At 57.5% G+C, this 15,317-nt stretch overlaps 1 protein-coding gene across 2 annotated transcripts; it reads right to left on the bottom strand.

The window, feature by feature from the left end:
* Window positions 1-666: 666 nt before the first annotated feature.
* On the bottom strand, window positions 667-14,717 carry IGF2BP1 (insulin like growth factor 2 mRNA binding protein 1). Of its 2 annotated transcripts, XM_088068180.1 has the most exons (15): window positions 14,543-14,717; window positions 12,890-12,950; window positions 8,800-8,848; window positions 8,041-8,092; window positions 7,705-7,768; window positions 6,618-6,872; window positions 5,685-5,819; window positions 4,878-5,000; window positions 4,093-4,228; window positions 3,268-3,393; window positions 2,730-2,846; window positions 2,236-2,310; window positions 1,760-1,891; window positions 1,343-1,456; window positions 667-835 (listed from the first exon to the last, which is right to left on the bottom strand). In XM_088068180.1, exons 1-15 carry the CDS (start codon window positions 14,715-14,717, stop codon window positions 752-754), a joined length of 1,698 nt encoding a protein of 565 aa, XP_087924306.1. In that variant the 3' UTR covers window positions 667-751. The 2 variants fall into 2 exon arrangements, with proteins under 2 accessions (XP_087924306.1, XP_087924307.1); XM_088068181.1 differs by lacking the exons at window positions 5,685-5,819; window positions 6,618-6,872.
* Window positions 14,718-15,317: the final 600 nt, after the last annotated feature.

Consider the following 15,317-nt stretch of genomic DNA (forward strand, 5'->3'; position numbering starts at 1 on the left):
AAAATCAGAAATCATTGGATAAAAACCATTCAAAGAACGGAAAGAGGGAAAAAAATCCCTGGAAAATCCAGGTTTTTCCTGGCTTTAAAGGATTTCCAAGGCACTGCACCCAATCCTGCTGGGGGGGTGAGATTCCCAATGGAATTCCCAATGGAATTCCCAATGGAATTCCCAATCCTGCTGGGGGGTGAGATTCCCAATCCCTCCAGGGGGTGAAATTCCCAATGGAAATCCCAATCCTGCTGGGGGATTCCCGATCCCTGTGGAAGTGATTCCCGATCCCTGCTCATTCCCGATCCCAGCTCATTCCCGATCCCTGCTCATTCCCGATCCCAGCTCATTCCCGATCCCAGCTCATTCCCGATCCCAGCTCATTCCCGATCCCTGCTCATTCCCGATCCCTGCTCATTCCCGATCCCAGCTCATTCCCGATCCCAGCTCATTCCCGATCCCTGTTCATTCCCGATCCCAGCTCATTCCCGATCCCAGCTCATTCCCGATCCCTGTTCATTCCCGATCCCAGCTCATTCCCGATCCCAGCTCATTCCCGATCCCAGCTCATTCCCGATCCCAGCTCATTCCCGATCCCAGCTCATTCCCGATCCCAGCTCATTCCCGATCCCTGCTCATTCCCGATCCCAGCTCATTCCCGATCCCTGTCTCCCTGCAGTTGCTGATTCCCAGGCACTCGGAGCCCGGCCTGGCTGCGCCGTGTCCTCGTTTTTCCCGGGATTTGGGATCCGGGGGTTCCCTATTTCCTCCGGGATTGGCTCTGGCCCTTCTGCTGCTGCTGCTTCACCTGCGCCAGGATATCCCGGATCTTGCGCTGAGCCATCTGGGAATGACAGCCAGGGATCCATGGAATCCATCCCCATTCCCCACTCCAGCCCCTTCCGCTCCCCATTCCCACCCAAATCCGGCTGCCTGTCCCAAGGCTCTGCCCTGCTCCTCCTGGGAATAACGGATGGGATCCATGGGATAACGGCCCCAAATGTGCGGTCTGAGCACCCCGGGAGAATCCTGGGAACCTTGGGGAACCCTGGGAACCTTGGAGAACCCCTGGGAAACTTCTGGAGAACCTCTGGAGAACCCTGGAGAACCCCTGGAGAACCCTGGAAAAGCTTGGAGCAGCCTGGAGAACCCTGGGGAATCCCTGCAGCACCCTGGATTCCCCCAGATCCCCCTCAATCCCCCGGCTTCCTGGCTCTCCAGATCCCTCCAGATCTCCCCGTATCCCCCCATATGCCCCGGATCTCTCCGGATCCCCCCGGATCCCCCCAGCTGCCCCCGGATCCCCCCGGATCCCCCTGGATCCCCCCGGATCCCCCTGGATCCCCCGCACCTGGCTGGCGTAGAAGTGCCCGATGATTTTGACGATCACCTGCTCGTTCTCGTCCGGGCTCTGCTCCCGCGGCACCACAACCTCGGCGGCCGTCAGGTTCTGCAGCTCGTTCACCTGCCGGGAATCCCGGGATCACCCTGGGATCATCCCGGGATCACCCTGGAATCATCCCGGGATCACCCTGGGACCACCCCGGGATCACCCTGGGACCATCCCGACCGCATTCCCGGGAATCCCGGGGTCACCCTGGGGCCATCCCGGGATCACCCTGGGATCATCCCGGGATCACCCTGGGATCATCCCGACCGCGTTCCCGGGAATCCCGGCCCCTTTCCCGGGAATCCTGACCGCATTCCCGGGAATCCCGGCCCCTTTCCCGGGAATCCTGACCGCATTCCCGGGAATCCCGGCACTCACGGTCTTGCCGCCCTTGCCGATGACGCGGCCGGCGGCCGAGGCCGGCACACGGATGTGCGTCTCCAGCTTCACCTCCTCCTTCGGCCCGAAGAAATTCTCCTCCTTCAGCTTCCCGTAAATCCTGCCCTGCGCCTGGAGAGGGATGGAGCCGGGAATGTCCCACCCCGAGCTCCACCCCCGGATGGGGCATCATCCCAAAAAATCCCGGCTCTTCGGAATTCCAAACCCGCTCATCCCCTGGGGGCAGGGAGCCGGGAATGCCCCACCCCAGCTCCACCCCCGGATCTGGGATCCCGTAAAATCCCGGTTCTTTGGAATTCCAACGCCCTTTGTGCCCGGCTGGGGGCCGGGGGCTGGGCTGGGGTCACCCCCCGAACCCCGCGAGGGACAGAGGGCAGGGGGACAGAGGGCAGGGGGACAGAGGGCAGGGGGACAGGGCAGGGGGACAGGGCAGGGGGGCAGGCCAGGGGGACAACCTTGAACTGCGCCTCGGGCGGGCCGGTGATCACCACCATGCGCACCTTGGAGTCCGGCGTGTCCGGGGGAGCGATCTGCAACGGGAACGGCACCGGGTGGGCGCGGGGGACACCGGGGACACGGGATGGGACACCGGGGACACGGGATGGGACACCGGGGACACGGCACCGGCACCGGGTGGGCGCGGGGGACACCGGGGACACGGGATGGGACACCGGGGACACGGGATGGGACACCGGGGACACGGCACCGGCACCGGGTGGGCGCGGGGGACACGGGATGGACACGGTGCTACAGCCCCGCCTGGGCTTCCTGGGGCTTTTCCCAGGAAAATCGGGACAGCTGGGGACAGAGGGACAGAAGGACAGAGGGACAGAGGGACAGAAGGACAGAGGGACAGAGGGACAGAAGGACAGAGGGACAGAAGGACAGAAGGACAGAGGGACAGAAGGACAGAAGGACAGAGGGACAGAAGCCCCCGGGCCGTGCCCACCTTGATGGAGGCGCTGGCGAAGCGCGAGAGCTGCTTGATGTGCTGCCCCTTCTTGCCGATGATGGCCCCGACCGCCTGCGCCGGGATGAACACGTGCACCGTCTCCTGCTCCGGGGGCTGCGGGCACCGAGCCGCGCTCAGCGGGACCGGGGGGACCGGGAGGGACCGAGGGGGACCGGGGGAACCGGGAGGGACCGAGGGGGACCGGGGGAACGGGGGGAACCGGGGGGACAAGGGGGGCTGCGGGCACCGAGCCGCGCTCAGCGGGACCGGGGGGGACCGGGGGGGACCCTCGGGGACAGGGTCTCCCTTTGGGATCCTGGGCACCCCTCGGGGTCAGGGTCACCATTTGGGGTCAGAGTCAGCGTTTGGGGTCCCTGTCACCGTTTGGGGTCAGGGTCACATCCCTGAGCTGGGAGCGGGAGCTGCCGGGGGTCACCTGCCCATCCCGGGGGTTCCATGGGAATGTCCCCGGGGGTCACCCGCCCATCCCGGGTTTCCACCGGGAGCGTTCCCGGCTGGAATCGCGCTCGCTCACCAGGAAGGAGCTGTAGGGAGCGGCCCCGGAGACGCTGCTCGGGGGCGGCGGCACCGCGGAGGAGGAGGAGGCCGGGAAGAGCCCGACGGCGGCCAGGTTCAGTCCGGGAATGAGGTGGGATTGCAACTGGGGGGAAAAAACCGGGAATGAGGTGGGATTGCAACTGGGGGGAAAAAAACGGGAATGAGGTGGGATTGCAACTGGGGGAAAAAAACCGGGAATGAGGTGGGATTGCAACTGGGGGAAAAAAACCGGGAATGAGGTGGGATTGCAACTGGGGGGTGAATGGGGAGGGATTGAACTGGGGGAAAACGAAATCAGGGATGAGCAGGGATTGATCTGAGAGGAAAAAATGGGGTTGGGAGGAGCTGGAATCATGCTGGGATGTGAGGGATGCGGATTTTTGGGATCAGGAGTTGGGATGTGAGGGATGCGGATTTTCGGGATCAGGAGTTGGGTGTGAGGGATGCGGATTTTTGGGATCAGGAGCTGGGATGTGAGGGATGTGGATTTTTGGGATCAGGAGTTGGGATGTGAGGGATGCGGATTTTCGGGATCAGGAGCTGGGATGTGAGGGATGCGGATTTTTGGGATCAGGAGTTGGGATGTGAGGGATGCGGATTTTCGGGATCAGGAGCTGGGATGTGAGGGATGCGGATTTGCAGGATCAGGAGTTGGGTGTGAGGGATGTGGATTTTTGGGATCAGGAGTTGGGTGTGAGGGATGCGGATTTTTGGGATCAGGAGTTGGGTGTGAGGGATGCGGATTTTTGGGATCAGGAGCTGGGATGTGAGGGATGTGGATTTTCGGGACGGCCCCACTCACGCTCATGGCGGCCACGTCGTTCTCGTAGGCCTCGCGCACTTTCCTCATGATCTCCTGCTCGGCGCGGCAGCAGCTCTCGGGGGAGCCCTTCACCGTGATGGTGCGCTCGGGGTTGTACAGGGTCAGCTCCTGCAGCCTGCGGCACCGGGACACCGGGACATGGGACACCAGGACACCGGGACATGGGGACACCAGGACACCGGGACATGGGACACCGGGATACCGGGACACAGGGACACCGGGACATGGGACACCGGGATACCGGGAAACCAGGACATGGGGACACCGGGACACCGGGACATGGGACACTGGGATACCGGGAAACCAGGACATGGGGACATGGGGACACTGGGACATGGGGACACAGGGACATGGGGACACCGGGATACCAGGACACCGTGGCACAGGGACATGGGGACACCAGGACACAGGGACATGGGGACACCAGCCAGGGCTCGCTGTGCCGGGGGCTCTGGCTGCTGTCCCCAAAAGGGGCTTTGAGAGGAAAATCCCAATCCCGGCCACCAGAACGGGCGGTGCTGGCTGTGCTGCACCGAGAGGGCGGCAGGGGACAGTGCAGGGACCCCACAGGGACCCCACAGGGACCCCACAGGGACCCCAAAGGGACCCCACAGGGACCCCAAAGGGATGGGAAGGGCAGCACAGAAAATCCAACCTCAAAGTTTCCCGAGAGAGCTCTGGGGGTTCAAACCTGTCCCCCCCATTCCCATCCCATCCTCCAGCCCGGAGTGAGGAATTGGCGAATTCCTGTCCCGGGTCCTTACGAGGAAATGGTGATCTTGGTCTCCGTGTCCTGCTCCACCTTCTTGAGGTTCCGGCCCTCTTTGCCGATCAGGCGCCCCACAAAGTTGTTGTGGGCCAGGATTTTCAGGGGGACCTCGTCAGCCCTGGGAACGGGAACGGGAATGAGAACGGGAATGGGAATAGGAATGGGAATGGAACAAGAATGGGAACGGGAATGGGAATAAGAATGGGAACGGGAACGGGAACGGGAATGGGAATGGGAACAGGAACGGGAATGGGAATAGGAATGGGAATGGGAATAGGAATGGGAATGGAACAGGAATGGGAATGGAACAGGAATGGGAATGGAACAGGAATGGGAATGGAACAGGAATGGGAACAGGAACGGGAATGGGAATGGGAATGGAACAGGAATGGGAATGGAACAGGAATGGGAACGGGAACGGGAATGGGAATGGGAATGGGAACGGGAACGGGAATGGGAACAGGAACGGGAATGGGAATAGGAATGGGAATGGAACAGGAATGGGAACGGGAACGGGAATGGGAATGGGAATGGGAACGGGAACGGGAATGGGAATGGGAACGGGAAAGGGAATGGGAAACTGAATGGGAACAGGAAAGAGGGCATAACCACACAGGAAGGATTAGGACAGCTGGGAAAAGGGAAAAACCCCAAAGGATGGATTACGGGAACTGGGAAAGGAGGGATTGGCACAGAGGGCCGGGGGAAGCCCCAACCCCATCGCTCGGAACCCCCAAACCCGGAATTCCGGCGCCGCAGAGGCCGGGCAGGATCCCGGGATGGGAGCAGTGGGAATCCTCACGTCTTGGTGTCCTTGGCCTCCTTGTGCATGATGTCCAGGATCATCCGGCACGCGGCCGAGCAGCCCTCGGGCGTGGAGTGGATGCTGATGGCCTTTTCTGCCGCGCCCGCGTTCTCCTTGCGGTGCACGTCGATCCTGAAAGGGACGGCACGGCCGCTGGAACCGGCACCGGCACCACACCGGCACCACACCGGCACCACACCGGCACCACACCGGCACTGGCACCAGCACCGGCACCACACCGGCACCACACCGGCACCACCACCGGCGCCACACCGGCACTGGCACCAGCACCGGCACCAACACCGGGATTGGAAGCAGTGGGAGGGGCTGAGGGACCAGCGCTGGCTTGGGGGGTGGGATGGGGTGAGCACCTAAATCCCAAAGAAACCCCAAATCTCCTGAAAACAATAACAACAAAATCCCTCAGAGGGAAATTCTGGGAGGGGATTTCCCTGGAGAGCCCCAGAGAATCCCTGGAGAATCTCTGAAAAAACCCCAGAGAATCCCTGGAAAACCCTGGAGTTCTCCCGGAGAATCTCTGAAGAATCCCTGGAGCACCTCTGGATCCCCCTGGATCAATCTGGATCGTCCTGGATCCCCCAGATCAATCTGGATCCCCCTGGACAAGCCTGGAGCACTCTGAATTCCCAGATCCCCCTGGACAATCCTGGATCCCCCTGGACCACCCTGGACCACCCTGAATCCCCCCCAGATCCCCCTGGACCATCCTGGACCACTCTGAATCCCCCCCAGATCCCCCTGGACCATCCTGGATCCCCCTGGACCACCCTGAATCCCCCCCAGATCCCCCTGGACCATCCTGGATCCCCCTGGACTACCCTGAATCCCCCCCAGATCCCCCTGGACCATCCTGGATCCCCCTGGATCCCCCTGGACCACCCTGGATCCCCCCGGATCCCCCCGGCTCACTTGGACTGGCTCTGTTTGGTGATGCCGCGGATGGTGGCCCCCTCCTTGCCGATGATGGCCCCCACGAACTGGGTGGGCACCAGGAGCCTCAGGGGCACCTCGGGGGGCGGCGGCGCCTTTGGGGGAGCCCCCGGGGAGCCCCCGGGAGCCCCCCCGGGCCCGGCCCCCCGCCCGCCCTCGGCCGCCTCGTCCGGGATGTAGGAGACGCGCAGAGCGTGGCTCTCCAGCTGCTGCCCGTTGAGCCGCTGCAGCGCCCTGGGAACGGGAACGGGGGAGTGGGAATGTGGGAATGGGAATATGGGAATGGGAACGGGAATGGGAATGGGAACGGGAATGGGAATGGGAATGGGAATGTGGGAATGGGAATGGGAATGGGAATGGGAACGGGAATGGGAACGGGAATGGGAATGGGAATGGGAATGGGAATGGGAATGGGAATGGGAACGGGAATGGGAATGGGAATGGGAACGGGAATGGGAATATGGGAATATGGGAATGGGAATGGGAATGGGAACGGGAATGGGAATGGGAATGGGAATATGGGAATGGGAACGGGAACCGGGGAATGGGAATGTGGGAATGGGAATGGGAATGGGAATGGGAATGGGAATGGGAATGGGAATATGGGAATGGGAATGGGAACCGGGGAATGGGAATGTGGGAATGGGACTGGGAATGGGAATGGGAATGGGAACGGGGGAATGGGAACGGGAATGTGGGAATGGGAACAGGAATGGAGCCCTGGGAATGGGAACAGGGGAATGGGAATGGGGGAATGGGAATGGGAATGGAGCCCTGGGAACGGGAATGAAGCCCTGGGAATGGGAATGGTGCCCTGGGAATGGGAATGGGGAAATGGGAATGGGAATGGGGAAATGGGAATGGGAATGGGGAAATGGGAATGGGAATGGGGAAATGGGAATGGGAATGGGGGAATGGGAATGGGAATGGAGCCCTGGGAATGGGAATGGAGCCCTGGGAATGGGAATGGAGCCCTGGGAATGGGAATGGAGCCCTGGGAATGGGAATGGAGCCCTGGGAATGGGAATGGTGCCCTGGGAATGGGAATGGTGCCCTGGGTCCTCACTGCCGGGTCTGCTCCCGGTTGGCGTAGGTGACGTTGACCACGGCGGTCTCGCTGTCCGTGTTCACTGCGGGAATTCGGGAAAAGAGGCAGGGATTAGGGAAAAGGGGTCGGGAATTCGGGAAGAGGAATTGAGGAACTGGGAATTTGGGAAAGAGGCAGGGATTGGGTTTTTATTCCCTCCTGCTCCTGAAACAGGGCAGGAGTTCCCGAAATTCCCTGCAGAAATTCCCAAAATCTGGGTTAAATTCCCGAAATCCAGGTTAAATTCCCAAAATTTGGGTTAAATTCCCAAAATCTGGGGTGAATTCCCGCAATCCGCCGTTTCTCCCTCCCTACCTTGCTCGCAGCTCTCCACGGTGCCGTACTGCGCCAGCAGCCCATCCAAAACCTGGGAAAAAGGGAAAATCAACCCCCGGGAAATCCCGGGAAATCCCATCCGCCCCTCCCGTCATTGGGATCATTTAGAATCCCATTGGGATTGTTTAGAATTCCATTGGGATCGTTTAGAATCCCATTGGGATTGCTTAGAATTCCATTGGGATCGTTTAGAATCCCATTGGGATCGTTTAGAATTCCATTGGGATCTCGTTAAGAGTTCCACTGGGATTGTTTAGAATTCCATTGGGATCGTTTAGAATTCCACTGGGATCTCGTTAAGAATTCCCGAGCAATTAAGGCCGGGAAGCTCCAGGAGCCAGCGGGGGTGGGACACGGAGCCGGGGGAATTCCCGGCGGGAATCTCGGATCCGTTTTATTCCCCGCACGACGGAGGAATCCCAGCTAACGGGAAGGGCGGAATTCCCGGGGATTGCGGGCGGTGCCGCTTCCCGGGATCGCCGGGATGGGCTGGGGCTGCCAACGGCAGAGCGGGGAAAATCCAGCCGGGATCCCGAGGGTGGAATCCCGGAGAGCAGGAATGATTCCGGGAGAGATTCCGGGAATGAGACCGGGAATGAGACCGGGAATGATTCCGGGAATGATTCCGGGAGAGATTCCGGGAATGAGACCGGGAATGAGACCGGGAATGGGGCTGGGAACAATTCTGGGAATGAGACCGGGAACGATTCCGGGAGCGATTCCGGGGCCCGCTCTCACCTCCCAGCGCAGCTGCGGCGGGATGTTCCGGATCTGGATTTTCCGACTCCTGGAAGGAAGAAAAAGGAGGATTTCGGCTCCATTGGGATTGTTCCATTGGGATCGATTCATTTGGATTGATTAATTGGGATTATTCCACTGGGATTGTTCCATTGGGATCGATTCATTTGGATTGATTCATTTGGATTGATTAATTGGGATTATTCCACTGGGATTGTTCCATTGGGATCGATTAGTTGGGATTGATAATTGGGGTTGATCAATTGGGATTGTTCCGTTTGGTTCTATTAATTAATTGGGATTATTCCATTGGGGTCAATTAATTAGGATTAATTAATCCCGGGCACTTCCCTGCACAGCCAGGGCTGATCCCACGGCTCCGGAATTCTGCGGGAATCAAGGCAAAGCCGGAGTTTTGCTGGCGAAATTCCAGGGAAAACGTGGAGTTGGGCTGGAGATCGGAGCCTCTCCGTGCCCCTCATCCACAAAAAAACCTGGAATTCCCAAAGTCTGGGACATTTTCCAGGGCTAAAGACATTTCCCAAGGCAAGGAGGGAAAATCGGGAATTCCTCTGGATCCGGCACCGAGGGACCTGGGAAGAGCCGGAATTTCCCAGTGGGATCCCAAATCCCGGGATCCGAGGGAATCCGGCCGTCTGGGATTGCCGGGAGCAAAGAATTCCAGGATTTTCCCTGTGGGAAATGTGGATTTTTCTGGCGGGAAACCCCAGGTTTGAAGGGAAATCCAAGGGAAAAAGCGGATTTTAGGATTTTTCCAACGTTTCTCCACCCTGGGGCAAACTTTGAATTCCAAATCCTCATTTTGGGAATCAGCAGAACCCCGGGAGGGGCTGGGGGGGCGGAAATCCCTTTTCATTCCCATTTTTTTGGGGGGAAAATCCATCCCGAATCCAACAGCAATCCCAAAATCCCAACCCAAACCCGGAATTTTGCGTTTTGATTCCCTTTTAAAAAAATCTTCGCTTTTAAAACTCCCCTGGCCAAATTCGGGAGATTTCGGGCTCGGAATTTCCCAGTTTCTCCCAAATTTTCCCATCAACAAAATCCAAGGAAAAACAACTCCCAAAAAACGACAAAATAATCCAAAAGACCCCAAATTCACCCCAAATCTCCTTTCGGTCTTCAAATCCCATTTGGAGCAACTTTTTTATTGGAATTTCAGACTTTAAAGGAGTTGGGCTCAAATCATTCCCCAAACCATTAAAAAATCGGGAGAATCCTGGGAATGAATCCCAAATAAATCCGATGATTCCTCTCGGAGCCGTGCCCCAAATCCCATTTTTTTGGATGATTTTTTTTAAGTTTTGGGCTTTTCCATATTCTTTTCCCAACGTTTTTTTAGGAGAGGTTTTAAAAACCGGGAAGAAAGCACGAGGAAAGAATTCCCGGGAATTTTTTTGGGGAACGAAGGGGTGAAAAGCGCTCAAATTCGGGGTTTTTCGGGTCGTTTTTTACCCTTTAACCCAAAGGGAAATCCCAATTTTGGGTTTTTTTGGTGCTTTTTGAGTAAACGAAGGGGCTGGGAACGCTCCGGACTCGTTTTCCCACATTTTTAAAGGGATCAAAAAAAGGGGAAAAAAGGGAAAAAAAAAAAAAAAGATCTCGGGTTTTGGGGGAGGGGCGAGGGGAGGAATTTCGCTCCCGATCCCATCAAAGGTTGGATTCTCCCTCTTTAACCATTTCCTGCTCGCGCCGCTCCCGACTGGAAATTCCAGCCTGGGAAACGCCACGGAAAGATCCCAAAAACCAAAGAAACTCCCCCAAAATTCGTTTTTCAGGCGGCGTCTCCCTCTTTTCCAGGGGCTGGAGCAGCCAAAATCCCCCAAATTCCCCCCAAAATCCCAAAAATTCCCCACAAAATCCCCAAAATTCCCCCCCCCAAATTCCATTTCCAGCTCCCAACCCCACCCCCCGTTGAAGGGAAATGCCCCAAAATCGCCTTTTCCACACCCAAAACCCCCAAATCCTTCCCAAAGTGTCCGGGATTCTCCCGAAATCCCCCAGAATTCCCTCAGAATATTCCAGGAGGGAAAAGTGGGAAAAGTGGCGCTGGCCCTTTAAGAGAAGCCCCCGAGTGGGGGGTGGGGGGGCGAGGATTTGAACCCCAAAATTCCCCAAAAATGGGATTTTCCAGCCCAATCCCGGCGTTTGTGGGGACACCCGGGAGGAAAACAAATCCAAATCCCAAAATATTCCAAAGGGTTTTTTTCCCAGCGTCTGAATCCCAGATCCCGAAGGAATATTCAGGAATATTCGCATTTTTAGGGATTTTTTTGGGGGGGAAAAAGGGGGAAATTCGCTCCTCCCTCCCCAAATTGTTGATTTTCCAGAAACGGGGGGAAAATGGGATTTTCCTGGATTTTTTTAAGGGATATTTTGTAACTTTTCCTGGAATTCCATCCCAATCTTCCCCCCATCCCTGGACACCGAAGGCGCAGGAACAAAAATCGTTAGGGAGTGGGGGGAAAAAAATGAATCAAAATTATAATTATCCCAGGAAAATCCGGGAATTCGGGCCGGGAAAAGGAGGCTGGGGAATTCCCGGCTGGATTTGGGATCGCCCTTTGTGGGATCCCAATTTTCTGGGAATTTTGAGGCGAGACCAAAGGGGGCGATCCCAAAACGGGGCAGGGAAGGGTCGGGAAAAGAAGGGATTTGGGAATTCCCGGGTGGGATTTTTGGGAATTCCCGGGTGGGATTTTTGGGAATTCCCGGGTGGGATTTTTGGGAATTCTCGGGTGGGATTTTTGGGAATTCTCGGGTGGGATTTTTGGGAAGTTTTGGGCTGGGATTTTGGGAAGTCTCGGGCTGGGAAGATCCCGCCTCGTCCCCTCCCCTCTTTTTTCCCCTTTGGAAAAGGCGCCTCCGTCACGTGGCGATGGATTCGGATCCAACGTGGAATCCTCGGGATCGGGAATTCCGGGAATTCCGGGACTTTGGGGGAGGGGGGAGGGCGAAAAACGGAGGAGAGGGGGGGAGGAAAAAAGGGGAATTTCTGGGGAAAAACCCCAATTCCAGTCAGGATTTCCTGGATTTCCCGGGAATTGCGGAGCGCGGGGAGGATTCTCCAGAGCGCTCCCGGCTCCAGCCGGGAACAACAAAGGCCAGGAAAGATGGGAATGGGAATGGGAATGGGAATGGGAATGGGATGGGATGGGATGGGAATGGGAATGGGAATGGGAATGGGAATGGGAATGGGAACGGGAACGGGAACGGGAACGGGAATGGGAATGGGATGGGATGGGAATGGGAATGGGAATGGGAATGGGAATGGGAATGGGAACGGGAATGGGAATGGGATGGGAATGGGAATGGGAATGGGAATGGGAATGGGAATGGGAATGGGAATGGGAATGGGAATGGGAATGGGAATGGGATGGGATGGGATGGGATGGGATGGGATGGGATGGGATGGGATGGGATGGGATGGGATGGGATGGGATGGGATGGGATGGGATGGGATGGGATGGGATGGGAAACCCCAAATCCGCCGCTTCTCCCGCAAAATCCCAGGAATTCAGCCGGGATTCCATCCCTGCCCCCCGCAGCTGCCGCGTCCCTTCTGTTCTCCCCAGCAAAATTCGCTTTTTTAAAGCGATTTTAAAATAAATATTATTTTTTAAAAAATTTTTTGTTGCATTTTCCTTCTCCCAAAACAAAGGATTTTCCCTCATTTCCCAGCCCGGGAGCCAAAAAGAGCCGGGAAATTCTTCCACAAGTTTGGAAATCCCAGCCCAAACCCATCCATCACCTCGGAGAATCCTTCATTTCATTTCTTTATTCCTTTGTTTTTTAAAATTAAAACCCCCCAGATCCAGCTTTCTTTAGGAAAAAAAATCAATTAATCCATGAAATTATTAATGAATTAATTTAACTCGCTGGGGACAAATCCCAGCCCAAAATCTCCAGCATTTCTTCATTTTTTTCCCACTTTTAGCAGGAATTTTTTGCTTTTTTTCCTCTGCTGTTTTCTCCCTCCAACACAAATCAATAATTCCGATGATTCCAATTAAAAATCAATTAAAAATCAATTAAAATCAATAAAAATCAATTAAAACCCCGCCTTTACCTTTGCTTTTTGGGCACCGAGTGTTCGATCTCCAGCTGCTTCCCGTGGAGCTCCACCTTCCCTAAAAAACAAAACGTGGAAAATCCGGGAGGAAAAACTCGGGATAAACGGGAATTTCCCCACGAAATTCCTCCCAAATTCTCCGGAATTCCAACCCTCAGCCCCTCGCGGGTGGGTTGGGATTAAACTCGCGGCTCTGGAATTCTTCCTTGGGAATATTTCATATCCAGCCCGGAAGGACTCGAGGGATGAAATTTGGGATTTATTTTTTTGGGGAGTTTGGAGAATTCCTCCCCTTTTCCTTCGAGCCCTCCGGGAAAAATCCTTGGAGAAAATTCCCTCCCTTTTCCCCCCCAAAAAGGGCTCCAAACTGGGGATTCCGCAGGAATTCTCCTGGAAAATGGAGCGGGATTTCCTCGCTGCTGCTTTATTCCAGAGTTTTTAATCCAGGTTTTGGGGGGAGCAGGGAGGAAGAGGAGGAGGAGGAGGAAGAAGAGGAGAAGGAAGAAGAGGAACCAGATGGGAATGGGAAGGAGCCGGGAGGGAACAGGAGATGGAGAATAGGGGGGAAAATATAACTTTAAAAGCCTCAAAATTCCCGTTTTTCTGCCCAATTCCCTCTTCCCAAGCTTTTCCCAGCATGGAGACCCCGCGGAGCCCAGCGGGGCCGGGACCGAACCCCCCCGGAAGGATTTTGGGGACCCCCGAGCGCTTTGGGGCCGCTCCGGGACCCCGGGCCGGGATTTTGGGGAAGGGACAAAAAACGGGGGAGCGGCCCCGACGGGAATGGAGAGGTTTGAAGGGATTTGGGATTTGGGATCGGGGGGCAGGAGGGGCTGGGGGGTCGGGATTGGGGGGTCCGGAGGGGTTGAGAGGTGGGAATTGGGGGATCGGGATTGGGGATTTGGGGATCGGGATCGGGGGGCAGGAGGGGCGGGGGGGTCGGGATTGGGGATCGGGATTTGGGATGGGGATCGGGGGTCTGGAGGGATTTGGGAATTGGGACTGGGGGGTCCGGAGGGGTTGAGAGGTGGGAATTGGGGGGGTCGGGATTCAGAGGTCGGGATTGAGGGAGTCCGAGGGATTGGGGGGTCGGGATTTGGGATCGGGATTGGGGATCGGGACTGGGGGGTCCGGAGGGATTGAGGGGTCGGGATTGGGGGGTCGGGAGGGCGAAGGGGGTCGGGATTTCGGGGATCGAGATTGACTGAGGGCTGAGGAGGGTCTGAGGGGGGCCGGGAGTGAGGGGCTGGGAGGGATCGAGGGGCTCGGGAGGGATCGAGGGGCTCGGGAGGGATCGAGGGGCTCGGGAGGGATCGAGAGGGTCGGGAGGGATCGGGAGGGATCGAGAGGCTCGGGAGGGATCGAGGGGCTCGGGAGGGATCGGGAGGGATCGAGAGGCTCGGGAGGGATCGAGAGGCTCGGGAGGGATCGAGAGGGTCGGGAGGGATCGAGGGGCTCAGGAGGGATGAAGGGGCTCGGGAGGGATCGGGAGGGATCGAGGGGCTCGGGATTCCGGGGCTCGGGATTCCGGGGGTCGGGAAGGATCGAGGCACCCGAAAACCTCGGGAAAGACCTCGGGCTCGGGATTGCGGGATTTGGGGTGGGAATTGCGGCTCCGGGAAGGATTCGGGCTGGGGTTGGGCGCCTCACCCGAGAAAGTTTCGATGGCTTTCATGGCCCACTGCTCATCGGGGCAGTCCACAAAGGCATAGCCGGACTTGACGAGGAAGCGGCCGCTGAAGGAGATGCGGTGCTCGGTGAACACTCGCTCCAGCTCGGCCGCCGTGACGCCCTCGGGCAGGTTCCCGATGTAAAGCTTGTTCATCCTGCCCGGGGGGCTCTGCCCGGCCCGGGGGGCTCTGCCCGGCCCGGGGGGCTGCGCTGGGCGGTTCCGCTGCGCCCCCCGAGCTTTCCCCCTCTTCTTCCCCTTCTTGTATTTCCTTTTTTTTTTTATTATTTTATTTTTTTTTAATTTTTTTTTTTAATTTTTTCCCTCCCCTTTTTTTTTTTTTTTTTTTTTTTTTTTTTTGCCCAGCGGATTTTTTTGTGCCGTTGGGGAGGGGGCGGCGGCCGCTGGAGGAGGAGGAGGAGGAGGAGGAAGAGGAGGAGGAGGAGGAAGGAGGAAGGAGGGGAGGGGGCGGCCCCGGCGGTGGCTGCGGGGCCCCCGAGCGGCACCGGACACCGGGGGAGGGGGGAAAGCAGCGCCGAGCCCGGGGGGGGGGGGGGGGAGGGAAAAACGGGAAAAAAATTAAAAAATGTGGGAATGTTTGCGGGAGGAAGCCACGTGGTGATGCGGGAGTGGGGGAGGGGCCGCCGGGGGTGGGGGAGGGGTGGGTTTTTATGGATTCGAATTCCATGGAATCCCTGCTCGGGATGGGGGGGGCGCGTCCCTCCCCGCCCCCTCCCCGCTCCCAATCCCGGGATC

The sequence above is a fragment of the Pseudopodoces humilis genome, chromosome 29, assembly GCF_049639895.1.
Source record: "Pseudopodoces humilis isolate 2021_Gansu_Grassland_sample_001 chromosome 29, ASM4963989v1, whole genome shotgun sequence".
NCBI lineage: Eukaryota > Metazoa > Chordata > Aves > Passeriformes > Paridae > Pseudopodoces > Pseudopodoces humilis.

Excerpts from the sequence above, each read along its gene's own strand:
- IGF2BP1 (XM_088068180.1), bottom strand. The coding sequence starts at position 14,717 with ATGAACAAGCTTTACATCGGGAACCTGCCCGAGGGCGTCACGGCGGCC. Across the intron at positions 5,820-6,617 it reads ACCAAACAGAGCCAGTCCAA|GATCGACGTGCACCGCAAGG; the intron begins GTGAGCCGGGGG and ends CGTCCCTTTCAG. Across the intron at positions 1,892-2,235 it reads CGCCCGAGGCGCAGTTCAAG|GCGCAGGGCAGGATTTACGG; the intron begins GTTGTCCCCCTG and ends ATCCCTCTCCAG.